The sequence below is a fragment of the Alosa sapidissima genome, chromosome 10 (assembly GCF_018492685.1).
Source record: "Alosa sapidissima isolate fAloSap1 chromosome 10, fAloSap1.pri, whole genome shotgun sequence".
NCBI classification, from domain to species: domain Eukaryota; kingdom Metazoa; phylum Chordata; class Actinopteri; order Clupeiformes; family Clupeidae; genus Alosa; species Alosa sapidissima.
Window position 1 is genome coordinate 32,015,191 of NC_055966.1, and position 23,026 is coordinate 32,038,216.

The 23,026-nt window shown below is 42.4% G+C and overlaps 2 protein-coding genes across 2 annotated transcripts; both read right to left on the minus strand.

Moving 5' to 3' along the window:
* Positions 1 to 168: 168 nt before the first annotated feature.
* LOC121720213 (xylose isomerase-like) lies at positions 169 to 6,820 on the minus strand. The gene is made up of 14 exons (XM_042106185.1): positions 6,571 to 6,820; positions 5,979 to 6,055; positions 5,585 to 5,657; positions 5,379 to 5,494; positions 5,192 to 5,217; positions 4,044 to 4,181; positions 3,336 to 3,445; positions 3,159 to 3,254; positions 2,979 to 3,062; positions 2,597 to 2,723; positions 2,161 to 2,266; positions 1,290 to 1,472; positions 1,055 to 1,129; positions 169 to 825 (listed from the first exon to the last, which is right to left on the minus strand). Exons 1-14 carry the CDS (start codon positions 6,590 to 6,592, stop codon positions 742 to 744), a joined length of 1,317 nt encoding a protein of 438 aa, XP_041962119.1. The 5' UTR covers positions 6,593 to 6,820; the 3' UTR covers positions 169 to 741.
* Positions 6,821 to 8,215: 1,395 nt separating this feature from the next.
* rnf144b (ring finger protein 144B) lies at positions 8,216 to 17,179 on the minus strand. The gene is made up of 9 exons (XM_042106229.1): positions 16,939 to 17,179; positions 13,530 to 13,722; positions 12,036 to 12,140; positions 11,333 to 11,393; positions 10,358 to 10,565; positions 9,842 to 9,971; positions 9,484 to 9,573; positions 8,312 to 8,520; positions 8,216 to 8,233 (listed from the first exon to the last, which is right to left on the minus strand). The coding sequence occupies exons 2-8, from the start codon at positions 13,641 to 13,643 to the stop codon at positions 8,356 to 8,358; spliced, it is 873 nt and encodes a 290-aa protein (XP_041962163.1). The 5' UTR covers positions 13,644 to 13,722; positions 16,939 to 17,179; the 3' UTR covers positions 8,216 to 8,233; positions 8,312 to 8,355.
* Positions 17,180 to 23,026: the final 5,847 nt, after the last annotated feature.

The window sequence follows — 23,026 nt, forward strand, 5'->3', positions numbered from 1 at the left end:
ATAATGACTGTATCATTCATTGGAGGATTGCGGCGCGCCTGTCCCGCCCTCGCAACTCGAATTCTACCAATCGTAATACCTTTCTCGGTGAGCAGAGCTCACGCTATCTGGCCATTGGCCAATCCTAGACAGCTGGTTGGAGCACTGAATGAGGGAAGAGTAGTATGATGTGATGTCACTGTAGAGGTGTCTTCAACCTGTGATTTCAGTTTTATTATATTTTCGGACAAACAGACAAGGAAATGCTCACATCAATAGTCGAAATCATGATAAAATGTTCAAAACAAGAGCATTAAACATGAAGTGTTTTTCTATACCATTGTAGATTTTTTTTTGACATTTTAGTTTTAGTTTTGACATTTCATTTGATCTATCATATGTGAATATGGGGGTGGGGTCCGATTAAAGAGGAGGTGTACAGATTTTTTTTTTATCTTTCCTCTACCATTAGTCAGTTTCAAGTGTCTTCAGGCACCAGTGATTCATTCTTCAATGCAATAGTCATACACACTAACAAACAACTGGCAATAAAAGTGAAATTTGAATTCTCTAGCCATTTTGTGAAATCCTGCTCTCTGCAGTGCGAGATTGTAAGTAGGGTAATAGCATACATAAACAGACTAGAAAACATCATGAAACTAGTTCAAAGTCTAAAGCACAACTACCACAAAGCACAACTACAACTAGGCTTCAATCAACTAAATTTGACCCAGATTAGAAAAAATGTAATTCCTCATTCAATCACAGGTAATGGTTAAAAACAGATTCACATTTCTCCTGCTTTCCTGATGTGACCTTTGGTTCTCCATTTTGCTTAATGAATTCCTGTAAAACAAACACCAAAACAGGTAGAGAGTGATTACAGAATATACAAAAAGCTTCTGAATAAGCACTTATTGCATGTTAAATGTGTGACCACATTTAAAAAAAAAAAAAAACAGAAAATGGGTCAGAACATTACTGGATGAAACTACATTGGGAAAATTAAATGAATGCATTCATGACTCATGAACAAACTGGGTTGTTATTGTAATCCCACCCTCTCGGATCGTACCTCAAGTTCTTCCAGTGAGGTCTTACCCTCGTCCACTTTCTGTCCAATACCCTCCTTGAAACTCAGGTAACGCTCCTGCTCAAATTCCAAGGAACACACACAGTTTAGTTAAGTTGATAACAATTAACAGCTATATTACTAAACTTAAACACACTGCCATACACATTAAATGTTAATACAGAAAGCAGTATGCACATTTTAAAACTATACAAAAACAATTTGTGTGTAATTGCACCTTGAGCATGCCATCAATAACTCCTTCTTCAATAATCCGAACAGCATTTCTTAAGCCTCTTGCAAAAGCATCCATGGCTGCAATATGGGCTATGAACAGGTCCTCCAGGTCTGTGGACTCACGCCGAACTTTGGCATCAAAGTTCAAGCCCCCTGGCTGCAGACCACCCTGTTCAATCACGGTCTAAAGGAATCAGGGCATGAGGGGTCAGCGACTACATTTATTTCACGCAGTGCAATTACATGTGCAATTACATGTGCAATAACATGTGCAATAACATGTGCAAAACAATCAGAGTAAATCGGAGTATTATCTGAATTTGGAATACTCCAGTTTACATGCTAAGTGAACAAGTAGAACAAGTTTGAACATTCTAACAACATTCCACAACAATAAGGTTCCATAGAACATATTTGGTTACATGACAAATTTAATCGGAGTGAAATCAAATAGGCTTCTCCAGGTTATCTTTTCTGATTTTATAAAATTGGAGTTCAATCTGAGAACTCAGGTTATATGACATTTTTAGTTGGAGTAAAGAATTTAATCAGAGTGAAATCTGATTGTTTGGATGCATGTAACCGCACTGACTTAACAGCTAGAACAGAAAATAATGCTACTGCATACAGGATGACCCAAGGATGACGTTTAATAATAATGAAAATACCTTTTATATAGTGTCTTTCAAGATACCCAAGGTCACTTAACAAAGGGGTATCTTGAAGGCACTATATAAAAGTAGGGGTAGGGGTTTACATTAAAAAGGTAATTTTATTCCATTCTATATTCCATTTTAATTATTCTATATTCTAACATAAGTACGCAAACATGCAATTCAAAACCTGCAATATAACTGTATTGCCTTTCTGACCTTCATCACTATGGTGGTGTTCCTGATGTCCATGGGGAACTGGTCAGTGTCCCAGCCGAGATCAGGTGATCCAGTGTTGGAGTCTACAGACCCCAGCATTCCAAACCTGAAAACAGGGGCCACAGGTTTTCAAAGATGTGTATGTTTAACGGAAAGCAGGCCATTTACAATTAGGCCTCAAGGATCTCTAGTCTCAAATGTAGAAATGCAGGTTGATGTACCTTATTATTTGACCAAATATGTATTATTATTATTATTATTATTATTATTATTATTGAAAGACTTTCACCCCCTTTAGTTTCCATCTTTCCTTGTTTAACTCACTAAGTCCTTTTCAGCCTTCTGGCAGACATGGTGATAACTGACTCGAGGAGCACAAACGGGTCGTGTCAGATCAGTAGTGTCCTTTGAGGTGAAAATGGTGGAGTAATCTTACACAGAGGCCATGACAATGTCGTGTTCATAGGAATGGCCAGCGAGAGTGGTGTGGTTAGGTTCGATGTTGAGCTTGAAATGTTGATCCAGGCCATAATGTTTCAGGAAACCAATAACACTCATAGCGTCTGTGTAATAAACATCATATCAGGGGATTCATTCAAGAGGGATGACATGACAGTTTGAAATGTACACATTCTACAAATATACAGTTTTTTTAAACCATTGTGGATATTGTTTGTATTGAGCTATATAGCAAAAGGCAAAATAAAGTTGTCCATATTGAAAATTTATTTGACCAACACTGTAGCTATAAAATTAAACCAGTAACAATATGAATGTTTCTTCGTTCATTTTAGGATTGATTAGGAACAGTATCCCACCGTAATCATACTGGTGCTTGCATGGCTCCTTCGGCTTTGGCTCAATGAGGAACTGGCACTTCAGGCCAATCTTTTCCTTGTACGCTGAGAAAAAAATGCAACGTGCTTATATTGTACAGAGCTTCATAGCAGAAGGGATTCTGACAGATACTAAACATTTCTATAAACTCTGAAACTTACCAACTGCCATTTTGAAAAAGTTTGCCATATGTTTCAACTCAGCAGCCACATCAGTGTTGTATATTGAGAGGAAGCCCTCTCTGCCTCCCCAGAACACTGAGTGAGAAATCAAGTGTCATAAAGGGCTGTGTAGTACTCTTTGTCCTTTTAGCAAGCCAACATAATGAGAAATCTAACCAAAGTTTTCAGCGCCTAATTTCTTGGCCACATCCAGTCCTTTCTTCACCTGGGCCCCAGCGTAGGCCAGCACATGACTGTCTGGATTCGTGGATGCACCATTCATGTACCTGTTCAGGAACATATTTGATACTTTGCATAACTCACTTTCTTTGATTTTCCTTTAAAGGTGCCATGTGTAAGAATTGAGGTAAAAATATCCAAAAAATGAGCTACACGCATCAAAAGAATGAGAAGAAATAAGAGCGATGATGTCATAAAAAAATGACAAGGTATAATGCTGCAGAGATATCAACCTGAATTAGCATGCTAAATTACTAGCCACAGCCCAACAGGTGTCATAATACCAGTTTCGGCCATGGGAGGCGGTATGTGGGCAACATAACCGCCAGCCAAACTGCAATACACTTTTCTCGGTTGTTACTCTAGGGTAGACCAACTCACTTTCTGGAGGTATACTGCCCCCATCTTTTATGTAATGTGGAGTATGAATTGATTTTTTGGCGGACATTACACATGGCACCTTTAAACTGTTTTATGGACAATAACTACTATGTGGAATGTGCAGCTATATGAAAGACTATTGTGCAGACAACCTGATTGCACTTAAACCATCCCAATCATTAAAGCAATCAAACCACATGCAGAGTAAGGCTGACACAGAACACTTTTACAGAACAGAACAGTGTTGTCCATGCTTAAACTGACCTGGGATGGGCAAACAGGTTGCAGGTGACCCACAGCACTTTGACCCCTGTCTGCTTCTGGAGTACCAGGGCCAGGTCGGTCATCTCGTCCAGGTTACAGTTGGACTCCTCCAGAGTGGACCCCTCTGGGGCCATGTCTCTGACAGAGGAAGATTAACCCTTAAAGGTGTGTTTTTTTCAACATTCTAACATAAGATTCCGTTCTGCAACAATTGAATGTTCTAAAATTCCATGTTGAATTCAATGAAGCCAGATATTCTTTAGAACGTTCATTTTCCAACATTCCCATCACACCGGTGTGACGGTACACCTTTAAGGGTTAAGAGAAAGAGTAGGCTAACCTTTCTTTATTAGGTACTAGTGTGACGACAATGTTGGAATATGAACATTCTAAAGAATATCTGGCTTCATCCAGAGCCGTATAAACAGAGAGGATTAAAGCGGAGCTAGTAATCAAGGATCTTTGGTGTAAAGGTACCTTTATACGTCTCTGGGTTCATCAAATTCAACATGAAAGTTTAGAACCCTGAATTGTTGTGGAATGGAATCTGTTGTTAGAATGTTCAAAATTCTCCAGCTAAAGGGTGGGTAAGCGATGCTAAGTGATTTCTAACACGTAATACTTTTTTGTAACATTCAGCGAATATCATCTCACGATCTACTAGCTCTGCATTCTCTGAGAACATTGTAAAAAACCTGGTCTTCATACACAGTCCTGACTCTGTGAACTGGAAACAAGCAAAGCCTGTTCCCTGAACAATAACAAAACACTGTGTGGAGTTTCTTAGCAAGCACTGAACAGAGGAGTGAGCTACCTCTCTGGTGCATTTTGTACAGTATGGTCTTTGGTTCAAATACAATGAAGTTGCTATGGACAAAAACATCTGCAAAGAAACACAAACATATATAGATACTAACAGAACGTCATCCAGCATCATTTACCCTACCCTACCCTACACTAAGGTTAAAAAGGAAAGGTAAAAAAAGGACTCGGGTGCATATGTTGTTCAATTCTAGGATCGGAGGGCAAACAGTAAGGTTGTGCTCAATTGACACAGAGCTGAATAAAACATGTACATTCATTTTAGAATGTAGCACAGAGCATGTGCATTAGGTTCACAGAGCACAGCAAGATTGCTAATGGCATACCTGTCATGGAATGTGTAATACTTCACCTTGAAAGAGAAAGAAAATGAAAAATCAATGTGGCTCTTTGTGGCTCAAATGTGATATACTGAATCTAGACTACAATCCGTTAATTAGTGCATCACATACACATCCACCACTGCAGTGTGTTACGTGTCTCAAACAAACAGCCCATGCACAGATCTCTTACACCAAGTTTAGTGAAGAATTCAAAGGCAGCATGGAGTCTTCTCTTTGCCGTTTCCATTGCGCTGCCTCCCTCATTCCAAGGTCGATGGAGCGTGGGGAATCCAAAAGGATCAGCACCTGCCATGCAGATTAAACATCACTGATAAACAACTAAGCAAGGGTTCACCTCAAGACCAGAAATTAACTTAATAAACTAAAGAATCTTACCAGTTCCACAGAAGGAATGCCAGTAGCATACAGAGAACCTTAGCCAGTCCTCCATCGTTCTTCCATGCAACACCTGTTAAAAGAGGTAGCCTTTCAGTAGCCTATACATAACAATACGTTAGTATTACAAGATATTTTGTCGAGCATTAATGTAGCCTACTCTATTTGCAAAGTTTAGTGTGATTTATAAAACTGCACATGTCAATAGGAACATTTGTTTGAGAGTATTTTGTTTCAATTAAGAGAGAAGAGAGGTGCTGACTGATAAATTTCAATATGACATAATCTGGTTAATGATGTGGTTGTGTTTGAGGTCATACCACTAGGGGGCACGGAAATGCTGGACTTGGACTTGTCTAGAACAGACAAGAAGTTCTAAAATGGGCTTACTTACTTCCCCAGCATTGTAGTGCTTAAAACACAACACGTCCTTGGCACCAGCGCTGGGCCAATATGGAATCTTTGAAATATCTGTGAAATAAACGAAACATTTGACGAACCATCATTTTAAACTGCTAAAGTGCCTTGTGTGTTTACAGCATTTAGACCATTAACTGTTGTGACAAGGTAGGCCTTGGCTAGGCCTTACCTACTAATGTTTTCAATAACTTGTGATATGGCTATATGGACACAAATGCAGAGCCATACAAATCCACACAGCCCTAGCTAGCAAGGCTGACCTGTGCTTTCCTGCGTGTCACAAACAGCATGCTGTGCATGTAGTTAGCGAGTGACAAATAAACTTGCGCGAAAACGTCGTAATAAGTCAAATTGAGTGGTCTGCAGACTAGGTTTGCTGGGAGTTTAGCAAAAATGACCAATGTTACGAAGTAGACAAACAACCCTACGTGTTACTGACAGCATTTTCAGAAAATATGTTCAAACGCACTCAGCTGCTAAATGCAATTTTCTAGTTGTCCGGACTCATTTTGGGTGACAATATCTCACGCATATGAACATATTTTGTGATAAAGCATTGTAGTTACCTCGAAAATACTCTGTAGACATTGCAATAACGTTTTTCTGAAGTTTTCTTTAAAGAAATCGTTTCCGTTGCATAGGCTATAGCCTACTGATACTGAAGGTGACCAGCAGATGTCTCTTAAGGACGCATTAGGTAGCCTATCCTAGTTCATAGGCACCTCTTCCTCAATATATCAACTATATTCTATGATTCCGATTCCAAAGGTTGCCAAGTTTGCTGTTTATTATTAATTATACTATCTTACTTCTGTCCACAGCACCTGACTTGCAGCAGGCTTTAGAAGTGATTTCGTCTGCTCAATAACATGGAGTGCTGACACAAACACACACATTCATGTTCATGGTTTTAATTAATATGACAAAATATCAGGGGCAGAAATATCAACAAAATGTAAAAATAACCCACTCATGTGAACATATGAACACAAATTTACATATGCAGTCAGTCATACACATACACACCACCAGCATAACCTTTGGTCTGGAACAAGTGGAAACATTTAAAGATACAATCAGCTTTTAATATTTTTCGCATTAAACAAATAGCATAAAACACCTCTTTAAGTTACCTGACAACTTGTAAAATATGTGTAAATGCCAGACACTGCAGCTTTGCCAGTAATTCTTGGCATGTGCCTCTTCAATCTCTCTTATTTACCGCTGCTTTAACAGCATATATAGTGCACTTACTCTGCAATGCTGCCTACTGCAACTCTAAAATGATATCCTGGCATGTCCCTCCACAACAATACATGCACTGTTTATGCATTTCCCCCCTGCATCACAGTACCGCTACACTTCACATTGTTTCAAGGAACTATTTAAATGTTTATGGTCCAAAGATGTGGTTGTTTATCTTATAACAACACACATTTTGCATAAATCAATGAAAGGCAACACAAAAATCCTGACCACCAAACACCAAGCACTGCTGAGCGAGGCACTTGTGTACCTTTAACAAGACTGGCTATTGGTGTGTGTGTGTGTGCATATATGTGTGTGTGTGAACAGACTAGGCTATTGGTGTGTGTGTGTGTGTGTGTGTGAACAGACTAGGCTATTGGTGTGTGTGTGTGTGTGTGTGTGTGAACAGACTAGGCTATTGGTGTGTGTGTGTGTGTGTGCATATATGTGTGTGTGTGAACAGACTAGGCTATTGGTGTGTGTGTGTGTGAACAGACTAGGCTATTGGTGTGTGTGAACAGACTAGGCTACTGGTGTGTGTGTGTGTGTGTGTGTGTGAACAGACTAGGCTATTGGTGTGTGTGTGTGTGTGTGTGAACAGACTAGGCTATTGGTGTGTGTGTGTGTGTGCATATATGTGTGTGTGAATAGACTAGGGCTAGGCTACTGGTGTGTGTGTGTGTGTGTGCATATATGTGTGTGTGTGTGTGTGTGTGTGTGTACAGACTAGGCTACTGGTGTGTGTGTGTGTGTGTGCATATATGTGTGTGTGTGCATATATGTGTGTGTGTGTGTGTGTGTACAGACTAGGCTACTGGTGTGTGTGTGTGTGTGTGCATATATGTGTGTGTGTGCATATATGTGTGTGTGTGTGTGTGTGTGTGTGTGTACAGACTAGGCTACTGGTGTGTGTGTGTGTGTGTGTGCATATATGTGTGTGTGTGTGTGTGTGTGTGTGTGTACAGACTAGGCTACTGGTGTGTGTGTGTGTGTGTGTGTGCATATATGTGTGTGTGTGCATATATGTACAGACTAGGCTACTGGTGTGTGTGTGCATATGTGTGTGTGTGAACAGGCTACTGGTGTGTGTGTGTGTGAACAGGCTACTGGTCAGAGGGGACGCTTTTTCCATTCTTTTTCATCTTCTTTGTCCGCTTCTTTCTGTGACAGGGTTTGAAGATGCAACACAAGATGCACGGGGAGGCCAACAGCAGGAAAGGAAAGGTCAGCAACATGGTGATACTGGCGCCCACGAGCACTGCCACCACCTGGGAAACAGACAAGAGATGAGGACAGGATGAGAGAATCCCCTCTTTCTCTCTCTCTCTCTCTCTTTCTTACTGTCATTCATATATACTCCTGCTCAGTCCAAATTCAATAGCCAAAGAGTCCATTTACACAGAGTTAATAATTGCTGCTAAAGTTTCAGAAGCCTGCTGCATATATCAGCTTTCTTGAAAGAGTGCTCCTAGAACTTCTGAAGATCTATGGTAATTACTCTGCAAGTCCATTTCAGTACACCAGGGGGTGCTGAAGGCCTCCAATCTTCATTACAGCTATGCGTATGTGCTTACTATAGTGAGAAGTGTGCATGCACTCTGATTTACCAGAAGGAATTTAACAAAGACTTTCCAAAGAAATGTACTTCATAAGCAGAATTGCTAAAAGATTACCGATGAATTAAAAGGAGATGCCCTTCCATTCATACCCAATCTTGTCAGGAGTCCATAAATTGTCATTACAAAATAATGGGAAGAACCCATTAATAATGGAAGCTTATGTACTAGCACATCTTGCACTTCTAAGATATCACTCACAGCCAGGTATTCCTGTCAGTTAAGGGTCTTGAGAAATGGGTGTAAAACCACATGGACTTATCAATCATAATTGCAAACTTCAGCACTGGCATATGCCTATGAAGTTCATCAAGTCATGTTTGTCCCTGTCCGTCCCTGAGTCATAAGCCTCTTATGAAAACGCTCTCTAATACAAACGTGCATTACCCTCACCATGTTGTGGGCCAGTGTGTATTGATGCATCTGCTAATTGCATTAGTATACCTTAAGGGTGGCAAGCAAAGTCTTACCTGCGCAGTGTGCATTGATGCATCTGCTAACTGCATGAGTATACCTTAAGGGTGGCAAGTGAAATCTTACCTGCGCAGTATATATTGATGCATCTGCTAATCGCATGAGTATACTGTACCTTAAGGGTGGCAAGCGAAGTCTTACCTGCGTTCTGTTCCACATAACAGAGGCCCGTGAGTGGCCCAGCTTGTATTTGCAAGGGCCTCTGTCATAGTGCCTCAGGAAGATGTCACCCTGAGTGCATACCGTAAGGCAAGTATGAGTATGACCACAATTATAACATTACAGTTTAAAAAAAAAAAAAAAAAAAATGTTTCATCTTAAAACTGTCAATTTCACAGACAAAAACACTGCATTTCCTCATTCCTTGCACAAGGATTGCATGTGCATGAATGCAATGACTGTATGAAAGATAGAAGTGTAGTGGTGCCTCAGCAGAAAAACCTAGTCACAGATTTGTTTTTTTCCAGTGAAGGGGGGGGGGGGGTTTAGCAGCACTCACGTCTAAGTTCTGGAGGCAGTACCAGCAGAAGGTGTGATTGCAGTTCTTGCAGAGCATCTGGGCGCAGCCCTGGTTGCGCTCGATGTAGATGCCACACATGGGACACTGTTTAATGGGGGCATCAGTAGAACTGGACATACAGAGAATGAAGGAGAATCAGAGATCTGCCTCCACTGGTAACAGCTGTAGTCGATAGGCATTCAAGATATAACATTTCTAAATTGCATTTTTTGACATTGCATTGCAATGACATTTGACATTGCATTTCTAAATTGCATTTTTATGTGATTCACTGACTGACAATTTGACTTGCTGACTACAAAGTCATTCAACTTGCAACAGAAAGAGCTGTCCTGTTCTCGCACACACACACCCACACACACCCACACACACACACACACAAACACCCCCCCCCCACACACACACACACACACAGACACACACACACACACACACACACACACACACACACACACACACACACACACACACAGACACACACACAGACACACACACCTGTCTCCCTCGGATGTGAGTGGCTGGCTACTGGAACACACATGCCCCTCCAGCCAGGGCTGTTTGCAGTCGAAGCAGAAGATGGTGTGGCAGGCCGGGCAGGGAACCGGCACAGGTGATGGTGTGCCCTCTACACCGGGCACGACACAGCACACAGCCTGGCAGTGTATCACTGGGCACCAGGCCTTACTGGGATCCAGCTGCACCTCTGAGGAAAGGGGGAAAAACACAACAGTAAGAAAACATGAGCAGTCAGTTGAGACATGGTGGCCGCTGTGTTAAGTAAGTGGACACACACACACACACACACACACACACACACACATTGACTGACGAAAAGGAACCGATGAAAATAGCCTCTGCCCCTCTACTGGGGGCAAGGGAAACAAAATCATAACCTGATATACGGTCCACAGGTATGCAAAGCAGAGATGCCATGTCCTCTTTGCAGTACTAACCAGACTCTGCAGCTCTCTTGGCTAGCAAGCTCAGATGAGATCAGGCATACTGAGAAGTTGGCATCTACCAGGCAAGCATGTGAAGGACAGACAAGAGACTTCCTTCTTCCAGTTTAAATGAGCTCTTTGTCTGGCCTGCTGTGCCTGAAAGGGCTTCGTTCATGAACTTTATTTTGATTCCTGGACTGTTGCTTTCCTTTGGAATTTGCACAAAGGTGTTATGTTCCTCACAATGTTGGGGGAACAGTATTATGTCACTATAATATGCATAGAAAAAGAGTGTAAAAAATGTGAGACTTCAAAACAAAAGCTTTACAGAGCTGTTTCAGGTTAAGCTACCAATCAGGGTAACAAAAAAAAAACAAAGAATGCTGGATGAGCAACATTTCTCTCTGTTTCAGACAGTTAACCCTGAGGGGAACTTATGGGTGTTAATGTCAGCAGATGGCAGGTAGACCTCAGGTAACCCTCAAGTCACATGAGCTAGCAGCAGATCAGACAAGACACCACACAGTACCTCTCTCAAACTTCAGCCGCTTGTACAACTCCAACTGCTCCTCAGACACGTAGCAGGCAACCTCAAGGGGAAAACACAAAGAAATACCGACAATTAGATAGATAGATAGATAGATAGATATTCATTCTCAACAAGGCTGTCTTCACATCATTGTTTCCCTGGGTTGTCAGACCAAAAGAAGGCTTGTTGAAATATTGATTTCTCAGGAGACTGGGGCACGTTGGCTAGAGTACAAAGGTCTGAGGAGAGGCTTATGAGAAAATTAGCTTCTGAATCACTAAGTGAGGTTTAGGCGCCAGAAGAGACTAAATAGTCTGATTTGCAGCCGTGTGGTTTTACTTTAGCACATTCACTAATCCAACTTATGCAAGGGGATTGTGACTTTCATTTTTGCCTCTTCATGTTCTGCATTGGCCACTGCAAAAAGGACTTTACACATGCAAAGGGACTTTACATTTAAACAACAAAACAACAGTGGGGTCATGGTATTTAGCATAACAATTTTATCCTAAATTCGAAGAATTAACAATAACATTACAATAATCCAGCAAGCTCTGCATGTGTGTGTGTATGCATGTGTGTGTGTGTGTGTGTGTGTGTGTGTGTGTGTGTGTGTGTGTGTGTGTGTGTGAGAAAAAGGGGACATCTCCAGTCACAATCTCCCTATTTGCATGTTAATCAGCCATGATGGTTGCCGTGGTACCTCGGAGTCGGAGAGTCCCTGCGCGGCCTGACAGGAAGGGTCAGGGCAGGTGACCAGGGAACCCCCACCCTCACGGACACACAGGCTCACATACTGCTGCAGACACTGGGACAGCGGGACAAAGACAGGGACAGCATGACTGAATAAAATCAACAACAACAACAGCAACAACAACACAACAACAACACATGGCATTCCTATAGCACTTTTTAAGGCACCCAAAGTGCTTTGCAGTGAAGGAACCTCACTAACCACCACCAATGTGTAGCATCCACCAGGGGGATGCACAGCAGCCATAATGCACCAGAATCACCACCACACACCAGGCAGAGGTGGTGAGTGACGGAATACACGATAACATACTGTATGGATGTGTGACGGAATACACGATAAGATACTGTATGGATGTGTGACGGAATACAAGATAACATACTGTATGGATGTGTGACGGAATACACGATAAGATACTGTATGGATGTGTGACGGAATACACGATAACATACTGAAGGGATGTGTGAGGGAATACACGATAACATACTGTATGGATGTGTGACGGAATACACGATAAGATACTGTATGGATGTGGGATGGAATACACGATAAGATACTGTATGGATGTGTGTCAATTGCTCTGTTGGTTAAAACTGACCTGTTTTGGCACACATGCTGAACAGCTGTAACAAAGCGATGGTGATCCTCTGCATTTTATATGTGTTACATGTATAATTTATGCACAGTAGATATTCACTGAATTGTGTGCTGCTCTGCACAAATCCTTAAGGTCATACGGGTCACCTATAACCTTTGTGTATAAAATAAAAACAAATCTAAGGCTGCCTACTAGAAATCAGTTTCAATGATAAAGTTAAATAATGTGTTGCTTGAAATCACCATGAAAAGAACAAAACATGGTTCAAGTCACAGTTTTTGTACTCTCCACACCAAACTGATCTCAGTTCCACAACGAATAATTTTAACAGTAACGTTTCTCTAGTAGTAACCACATAAATAATGCTTAAGTAACCGTGAAGAATGTGGTTAAATCTGCTGGCATAAACTCACTCCCTGTATTGACCAAAACTTGTTTGGCTGCGCTTACAAGAGGTAACGGGAAAACAAGGAAGGTGTTCTCAGGCAACACTGAGAAGCCATTGTGTGTTGTTTACAGTCAGTCTGTGTGAGTGTCCTTACCGTTAGCAACCGAAAGCCCTTGTGTAGATAAACACCTGCTTGTGACTCATAAACAACACTCTCTCCAAAATCTGGCGATCACCCTTAATTTGAACTGAAACGTTCCAGTGTTTCAATAAAAGCCATAAAATATTCTCAGTCACTAGGAGACACAATATCATTGATACGTAATATAGGAATTCATCAGATATGATAAGATATTCTATCAATCGAAGCAACCAAACCTTCCTATAACAAATACGCAAATCATGTCCCTAAATTCCCCAAATGATTATAACCTGGCCACCGTACCCTAGTACTGACCTGAGTGCAGAAAACACACCCACAGGCGTGCAATGTGCTGGCATCTCCCTCCGGGTGGTGGCTGAGACACAGCTTGCAGAAGATGGTGGCTGGTGCAGAGGCGCTGCCTGCCATGGTGAAGGAGAGGCTTGGGAACCTGCTGCCCGTTTACCCCACCACCCAGGCAGACTCCTGAGAGTGACCCTCCATGGCCCTGTGGACGAGAGGAGATTGGGTTGGGTGAGTGGATGGACTGGGCCACTGAGACTCACTAGCTCACCATGACAGCACTACACAGCAAATGGTAAACAGTGGTTTCACTCAAACAGGAGTTGGCTTTAATAATGCCGTTTATTAACTTTTACAGGAAACTTATCTTGTACCTAATTAATCTCCGTGCTCCAAATTTTCAGAGGATAGTTTATTATCCCAGTTCACATTGTTCATTTCATGCAGCTTGCGTCCCAGTTTAGGCAGAGAAAATACATGTTTAGTAGTGATGTAGTGTCATGTTTTTTAACATGTTTTTTTTTGTTAGTGCCCTTGCCATCAGAGTTAAATTATGATCAGACAAGCCCTGGATTTAGTTGAGCATCACCAGATAATAGCAGTAACTGTAGTAGGATCCCATGGATCCCATGAAGTGGTGTGTCTCCTCTGTGCGGTGGTTTGTTTGGCCTCCATAAGCCTAGCATAGTCTGTCCATGGTGCAAAACAGATGAACAGACTGCATAGGGACCCAGCAAGTTGTAATGAAAACTTACGGAACAAACTTACGGCAGATTTAAAGTGAACACTGTCCTTTCACTCATTATATTTTGGCCCTTTAAAAATGCCATCTTGCCTCACACTGATACATCCAAAAGAAGTAGCCCCAAACACAAGCCTGTTCTCTTCAATTGTGCTCAGAGAATATCTGAAATAGTCAGATGGAAACAGAGTGGGCTCTGCTTTTCATATAGAGAGTGTGATTTTACAGAGAAAGCAGCCCTGTAAGTCTCTTATGAGCGAAGTGGCATATCACTCCTAGCAGAGCTGAGATCATCAGGACAAACAATGCACGTGTGACGAATTCACAATCAGATATGCTGTGAGCACAGTGTTCCACTTGTGGAAAAACATTTGTGTATGTGTGTTCCTTACAACGGGATTATAGACATCAGATGAATGTACAGCGTGTGAATGAAAGCTGACAGAATGATTAGACCGTCATTTTATTTGACGAGTCAGCTTGGAATTCGCAGTGATTTTTTGCATGCTTGACCTGTGCGTTGCTGCGCAGACAGGGAATTTTCAGGCACGATCAACAGCACAAACATGACCTTCATTATGCTGGTGATTGAGATGTCTCTATTCACAATATCTTCCATGACCTTACTTGGCCTTTTGAGATATATCGAGCTTCAAAGTTTTTGCATTCCAAATGGGACAACTGATAGGTGGAAGCAAGGTGCACTCAGTAACAAGTCCAAAAATACAACATTGCATACAATAAGGGGCAGGGATGGATTACTGCACGGGCCTACAGGGCCCAGGCCCAGGGGCCCAAGGGGTCAGGGGGCCCTGAAGCCCAAACCTTTGCATGGAATCATTGCCTCAATATCAACAAATCAGGATGTAGGCTATGAATCTGATTGAATTTAGTATTGGCCATCCCCAAAATGCACCAGAATACAGGAAATCACATCAAACAAATTAAACATTTTCTGGGGGAGGACCCCCAAACCCCCCCTCCCACATATACAACAATAAGTGGGGGGCCCTTAATACATCTGGGCCCAGGGGCCCGAAATTTCATAATCCGCCCATGATAAGGGGACAACTTGTATAACTTGGCTTGTGTACATTTACTTGAATTTTGGGAATGAACGACACTGTGTCAAAAAGATGCTTCACTGACTTGACACAAAACCAAACTACTCAAAGTTGACATTTTAAGTAAACCTATACTACCATCTTAAGTCAGTTGTGTAATTCCTGCTTGGCATGTCAATGATCGGTCTCGGGCCATTTTAAAACACTGTCTTTAATTTAAAGACAGACAAAAGCAAACAAACAATCATCAATGTTTTCCAGAAAAAAAGAAAATGTAATGTAATGCTTATTAAATTATTCAGCATCACTCTTGATTTCCAACAATAATGGGTTTGATGTGAGTGTTTTATCCTGTGTTTAAGTCCTGGAGGATGTGTGTGTGTGTGTGTTTACAGTCTTGAAGTCCTGTGTATGGGTTTAGTGTTAATGAACCGTGTTGGACCAGTTCAACCAGAAAAGCTGAGAGCAGGGGGTAACAATCTTTAGCAAGACACCAGCAGATCCTATCAGTATCGCCCTTTCAATAGCCTATCCTCAGATTGACATGATGAAGGGCCAATTGGAACAGCCACAAGGATAAAACACAACATAATAGTGAGCTAAATGCTAGAAAGCTGCTGCTCTTAAAAGCTTCTGTAGGCTTCAATGTGTGTTGTTTGGATAGCTGAAATATTTACAGCAGAAATCAGTATGTTAACATTGCAGTTGTATTTCCACATTGCCTCTGTCCCTGTGCCTCCCCACAACAAACTTATCACAATGTGCACAATTCCACAATTCTTTCTGCACTGTCATTCTTTAAAAGGCTGCATATAGCTTCTGTTTGTTGAGGTAAACTAAAGGGAAAATATCATAATGTGCCATTTCAACATCACCAACTTATTGGGAGGGGCATGGTGGGTTTGCCTACATACTTTAATACCATATTTATTACTGGATGAAAGCAGGAGTTGTGGAGCAGCTCCTCAATAATTTTGTGGTTGATGTTAATTCAGCCACTAAAAAAAAATATTACAATTTAGATGTGCTCAGCCTTCCCTTTGATTTCGGATCTCTAGCATAGTTCCCATCCGTTCCCACTCGTAAAGCAGTTGACAGTTAAAGCAATTTGACAGTCCCTAGTGTATTCGCACATAGGCCTAAGAGGCAGAGAGTTTCCAGAGAAAAATGATGATTATCACACTAGTAAGAGACGCATATTACCAAAACTCAAAAGTACAGCCTTTTCTTTCAGGTAGCCTTAAATAAGTCACGCACTTATCATTATCCCGGATACGAGAAAGTCACCAATTATTATCCAAGATATGAGAACCTAATGTAGGCAAGATACATTCTTAATAGCCTCTCAAAGCCGGGTTCCAACCTCCCGATGGAGTGGTTACGCAGTAGTAATAACTTTTTTTAAAAAAAAGTAGAAGTCGCCATAGTTCATAAGGATAGACAGGTATGAAAACGGCCTCCTCAGACTCCTAGGTTGCTGTGACTGTCCCACTTCTAGCCTATTTTTGTATTAGGCTACACCCAGCCTACCCGAACCTCATTTCTCTGGCAATCACAGGCTGTTGCTTTCATTCTACTCATGGGCATACAAGGTGGTGAACACTGATATTCTTACCTTACTATCAGTAAGTGTGGCTGTTCCAGTCCTTACCCACCGACGCAGTGTCTTTGACACATCTGTTGATACACAATCGTGTTTTTAAGAAAAAGACTCGTACAGTCAGCTCGGCATCCTAAAGCACCACCCATTTAAAAGTCCGATTAGCAGATGTCCCTCCCCGCCATCGCCCAAAAGAAGACCTGTGCGGTACCGCCCGAGTCAACAGCGGGCGGGAGATCGCGAGGCAATCGGTACACTACTTCCTGCTTCCTCATCCTCCAACAGTAGGCTATGATTTAGACATATTAACTCATTGTGTCCTGTAGTAATTTCATATTATTTTACAGATTGCTTAGGAAAAGAGGCTGGTGAAACGAGAGGCTACCGGTATCCCATATGTAATTCGTATTGGGGATAAAAGCCTGCGCTAAATTCTGTTGCAGAGCACCGAGTCTCGTGATACTAAGGAATTGTCGGGACATCCCGTATTTGGAGTGATTTTTATTTGTTCCGTTAGGGACAGCTCCAGTCCCGAATTTCAATCATAGCCTCGTCGGCCTTGTCAAGTTGTCAATGGGCAATAGTAAACGCACCTGGAACAAAGTGTCCTGTGCCGCCGCTACCACCACGCGCATCACGCACTGTGCGTAGGGCACCAAGGGAGAGAGGGGCACCACAATTTGGCCAGAGTAGCTTTACTGCTAACTGCTTTTCACTATTCTTAGAGAACGTTTACAATGTCAAACTGCACCAACAGCATCTTACATAAGGATGTTACTTGTTGGGTCCTCTCAGTCTCCATTAGGTATAATTTGAACGTTTTGCTACTCATTTTAATTGGGAATGCGTCTGAGTGAGCGCGCACCAGAGGGGAGAGAATGGCAGGTTCCAGCTGGCTTGTCATTGTTGATAATTGATTGCTCCTTTTTAATATAAGAAACGTTTAAAAGGAAATCATGAGGACAAACAAAAACAATTAAAGCTAGAGAAGATTGCTGAGTTATCTGGTTCCCTCTACTGACCATTTATCAAATGTGAGAGGGCACTTTGACATAGGCTGTACTGACTGTGATTTGGACTGTGATAGAATATGAAGAGTGGTCTTTGCCTTTGTGTCAAGAGTCTTGAAGTCTTCAATAATTCATGAAGCACATGATGCCACTCAGATAGCTATGGCTAGTTGATATGAACAACCTTCATTCCTTTGGCAATAGAAGCATGTAATAACATGATGCTAGCTAGATATTTTCTGTTTGCAATTAAAAGGGAATTATGAATAGTATGCTATGCTTATCATTGTTAGTAGTGTGCTATAAATGTGGCACAAACAACGTTAGCATTTGTGGACTAGCTATAGGCTTTATTTGAATGGAGCTGGCAATATTATGAATACCGTGTAGACAATGCATAAAGTGTAAAAACAAGTTAAAGTGTATAAACAAGTTAAACAGCATCAAATCGGTAGTATTTCTTAAGAAATTAATATTTTAAAACAAATTTACTTTGTCATTATTATCATTTGAATAAAATGAATTTCGTTGTTCATTTAATTTTGGCTACATGTGACTATTCTGCATTGGAAGACAGGCAGGTGCATCATTTATCCATCCCAATGTGCTCTCTGGCCAGACATAGTGCTGTCACAAGATGTCGCCATTCTCTCAGGGAAATTATGTAAAACTTATGGTAAACAGGTAAACTTTTCATCAGAAATCCAAGAAAACAGATAGATAGATAGATAGATAGATAGATAGATACTTTATTGATCCCCAAGGGGAAATTCAAGGTCTCAGTAGCATACTGAGTATACTGTATAATATAAAAAACACAACTAAGCAATAAGGACAGTAGAAGATAAAGAATATACTATACTAAAATACAAATTATTACAATTCTAAAAACAGTATCTACATAGTGGGTGATTAATCAAGAGGCGCTTGCAATGACAGGCAGGGACTGAGCCTGTGATTCTCTGTGCATAGTAAGGTAAGGTAAGGTGCTCTGTGTGAGTGAGTGTCATGGTGATGGTGCAAATGAGTAAGTCCAACAGTGCAACAGTGCAAGAATAAAGTCTAGAGACCAGCATAAAATAAATATGGACATATCAGAGAGTAGGCAAGGTCATATAAAAAAAACTATAGAAAAAACTATACTATATATATATATATAGAGAGAGAGAGAGAGAGAGAGAGATGTGCTAATATAGGACACAAACAGTGAGGCAGTAAGACAGTGGTAAAAAGTGGACAGACAGTACCCAAACATGATGTGGAGAGGCAGACAGACTATGCAGAGAAGTCTATCTCTCCTCTTCCCTTAAGTGAGGCATTGAACAGTTCAATGGCCCTGGGGACAAATGACTTCCACAGTCTGTCTGTTGTGCAAGGCAGTGAGCGAAATCTCCAGCTGATCAGTCTCTTCTGCTTTACAATAGTGCTGTGGAGTGGATGACACTCATTGTCCAATATGTTGATCAGTTTGTTCAGGGTGAATTGAAGTGATGCACTCCAGTTCCGCTCCCACTACAGAGCCAGCTTTCCTTACCAGCCTGTCAAGTCGCCCAGCATCCTTCTTCTTTCTTTATGCTATCTCCCCAGCATACCACTGCATAGAAGAGGACGCTGGCAACAACAGACTGGTAGAACATCCTGAGGAGCTTGCTGCACACATTTAAGGACCGCAGCCTCCTCAGGAAGTACAGACTGCTCTGCCCTTTCTTGTAGAGTGCGTCAGTGTTGGCTGACCAGTCCAGTTTATTGTCCAGGTGGAGACCCAGATACTTGTAGGTGCTTACCACCTCCACATTGACCCCATCAATGGAGACTGGTAGCAGAGTGGGCTTAGACCTGCAGAAATCCACCACCATCTCCTTGGTCTTTGAAGTGTTGAGTTGAAGGTGATTGAGTTTGCACCATTGCACAAAGTCCTCCACCAGGCTCCTGTTCTCCTCCTCCTAAGACCAGTCGCTCCATTGTCTTCATCACATGTGATGTTAGAGCGACAGGCCTGTAGTCATTAAGCTCACTAGGGTGTGGCTTTTTAGGGACGGGGGTGAGACATGATGTCTTCCACAGTGTTGGAACTTGTCCGAGGCGTAGACTCGTTGAAGATGTGCTTCAGTGGCTTCCCCAGTTCAGCAGCACAGGCCTTGAGTAGCCTTGGACACAGTCTGTCAGGCCCGGCTGCCTTCTTTAGTTGAACTCTTACTTGATCTGCTGTGATGATGGGGGGGGGGGCATCTGGCATCTGTGTGTCTGATGGCTGTTGACTGAAGTCGTTGTCACCTCATTGTTTGTGATCGACATGTGGGGGAGGGGTGCAATATCCAGTGATGGTGGGGGTACGATAGCCTGTGATGGTGGAGGTGAGTGTTGCACTGGTATTGAGGGTGTGTGGGGGCTGGGGCTGACCACCTCCCTGATGTCCCTGTCAAGGCTGCCAGGGTCGTGGACACCTCAACAGGCACAGGCAAAGAGGCATCAGGCGGGGGCAGGGCGTGAGGTGATGGTGGCTTAGGTCGTTGGGTGTCACCGGGATGCAGAGCTGGAGGGACTGGGAGACTGGGAGGTGGGGGTAGGGCAGGCACGCAAACGGGAGCAGTGTCTGTCAGCAGGGGGTTGTGGCACTGCCATTGGAGCTGGAGCAGGGCAGTCAAACCTGTAGAAGTGGTTCAGCTGGTTCGCCCTGTCCAGGTCCCCCTCCACAGAGCTGCTGTTCTTCTTCAGGCCAGTGATAACCTTCATGCAGTCCCATGTCTCCTTCAAGTTGTTTTCCTGCAGCTTCTGTTCCACCTTCCTTCTGTAGTCCTCCTTAGCCTCTTTCAGCTTGACTTTGAGTTCCCCTTGCACGCGCCTCAGCTCTGCCATGTCCCTCTCTCTGAACGCCATCTTTTTCCTATTGAGAAACATGCTGTTTTGATGTTTTGTCCATAATAAATTACGGCTCTGGGGAAAAAAAGAAACCACTCAGTATGTTGTATGTGTAGTAAGAGTAAAATGAACAGTTTTGTTTTATTCTATCAGCTCAGCTACTGACAATATTTCACCCAAATTCAGGTTCAGGTCTGTATATTGGGCTGGCCATTTAAGTTTTGATATGTTGGTCCTTCATCCACACCTTCATCGACTTAGCTGTGTGGCATGGAACATTGTTCTGCTGGACAAAAACAATCCTCAGATTTGGGGAACATTGTCAGAGCAGAAAAGCAAGTTTCCTTCCAGGATCACCTTGTATGTGGTTTGATTCATGAGTCCTTCGCAAAGACGAATCTGCCCGATTCCAGTCTTGCTGAAGCACCCCCAGATCACCACCAAAGTGGGCACAAGACTTGTAGGCCTCTCCATGTCTCCGTCTAACCATTAGACGACCAGGTGAAGCAAAGCTGAACATTGGACTCATCAGAGCATATGACCTTACTCCAGTCCTATATGGTCAAATCCTTATGGTATTTTGCAAACCTCAGCCTGGCTCTTCTGAGTTTCCCATTGATGAAGGGCTTGAGCCCAGCCCCTAGGAGCCTGTTTGGAACCGCTCTCGCCGTGCACTTAAGCCCAGCTGCCCTGTTCCATTCTTTTTGTAGAGATAACTATAAAGCACGCACATCCACATTTTAAAGTTGGATGCTGGACGAAAATGGCAATACTGAATGAAGCAAGTTCATTAGTTCACATTAAATGAATTATTTATTGGGATCTGTTGGCGTAGCGGACATTCTCCATTCTTTTTGTAGGTCACTTGATGTGATCATACAATTGTTGAGTGACATGTCAACTCAAATGAGTTGACGGTCATCCAGGTCAGCGGAGAGTCGTTTTTGCCCTCTGTCAGTCTGTAGCTTTGTTGCCCCCAATGTCTGCTGCTTGACCTTGTTCTTATGAACCACCCTCTTAGAAATGTTAAGGATGGAAGCAACCTGACGCTCACTATATCCTTCTGTCAGTAAAGCCAGAATTGAACCCTTCTTTTCCTCACAAAAAGTTTTCTTTTCAACTCTTTTGGCATGGTCAATAGTTATTTTTGATTCCAATTACTTTTGAGGTACTATAGCACTGTCTTGCCATCCAGCTGGTCCTATTGCAAGAGGATAGTGATGACCACAGCAGTGGTTTTTATACTTTTCCTTGTTAAATAAGATTTGGTTCAGGTCAGGGATGGATTACTGTAAGGGCCTACCGGGCCCAGGCCCAGGGGCCCAAGAGGTCAGGGGGCCCTGAAGCCCAAGCCTTTGCATGGAATCATTGCCTCAATATCAACAAATCAGGATGTAGGCTATGAATCTGATTGAATTTAGTATTGGCCATCCCCAAAATGCACCAGAATACAGGAAATCACATCAAACAAATTCATTTTTTTCTGGGGGAGGACCCCCAAATCCCCCCACCCACATATGTGTCAATTAGTGGGGGGCCCTTAATACATCTGGGCCCAGGGGCCCGAAAGTTCATAATCCGTCCATGGTTCAGGTAATCACCTAATCAGTACCTCATTAAGGAGAATGAGGTGTGCTTATGTTGGAATTCAACAGACACTGGAATGAAATGGCTGTCATACATGTAGAGATGCTGATTTTCAGAAACATTTGCAGTGGTCTCTTAATTTGTTCCAGAGCTGTAGATACAACTATTGTATCACTGATTGAGAGCTGTCACAGGAGCTCAGTGGCAGTTGTAATCAGCCGAGTCATTTTCTTGTGCACGGGCTTGTGGATCAAGAACCCTGGAATGGGTTAAACTGTTGTCATGTATGTCTATGAGCTTTCAGAGTCTGTTGTCTTGAAGCAGTCTTTGCTACAGTACATACCAGACTACATACCTCTACCATACAAGATAAAACATTCACCTGCAAACATCAGAACGCCAATATGCAGTGAGGTTTGTCCTGTCTCACCAATGGGCCTGTTTCACACGCACACCCTGGAATCATGTACGCACTTTAATGCGTGTGCACATGCACATGTCACTGAGAGCAGGCTTAAAAGTATGAGGCGCCATTAAAAGGGACTGTCAGTGTGTGATGTGATGCACACACCTGGCCTCAAGTAAAGTCCTGCTGACATACATAACCCTCAAGACAGATGTACCCTATGATGGCGAAAACGTCTGCC

Coding starts and splice junctions, on each gene's coding strand:
- LOC121720213 (XM_042106185.1), bottom strand. CDS start 6,592: ATGTCTACAGAGTATTTTCGAG. Junction 3,063..3,158: donor CTTTTTCAAAATGGCAGTTG/GTAAGTTTCAGA, acceptor TTTTTTTCTCAG/CGTACAAGGAAAAGATTGGC. Junction 2,267..2,596: donor GACATTGTCATGGCCTCTGT/GTAAGATTACTC, acceptor CCCTGTTTTCAG/GTTTGGAATGCTGGGGTCTG.
- rnf144b (XM_042106229.1), bottom strand. CDS start 13,643: ATGGCAGGCAGCGCCTCTGCACCAGCCACCATCTTCTGCAAGCTGTGT. Junction 12,141..13,529: donor GGTGTGTTTTCTGCACTCAG/GTCAGTACTAGG, acceptor CCGCTGTCCCAG/TGTCTGCAGCAGTATGTGAG. Junction 11,394..12,035: donor AGGGACTCTCCGACTCCGAG/GTACCACGGCAA, acceptor TTTCCCCTTGAG/GTTGCCTGCTACGTGTCTGA.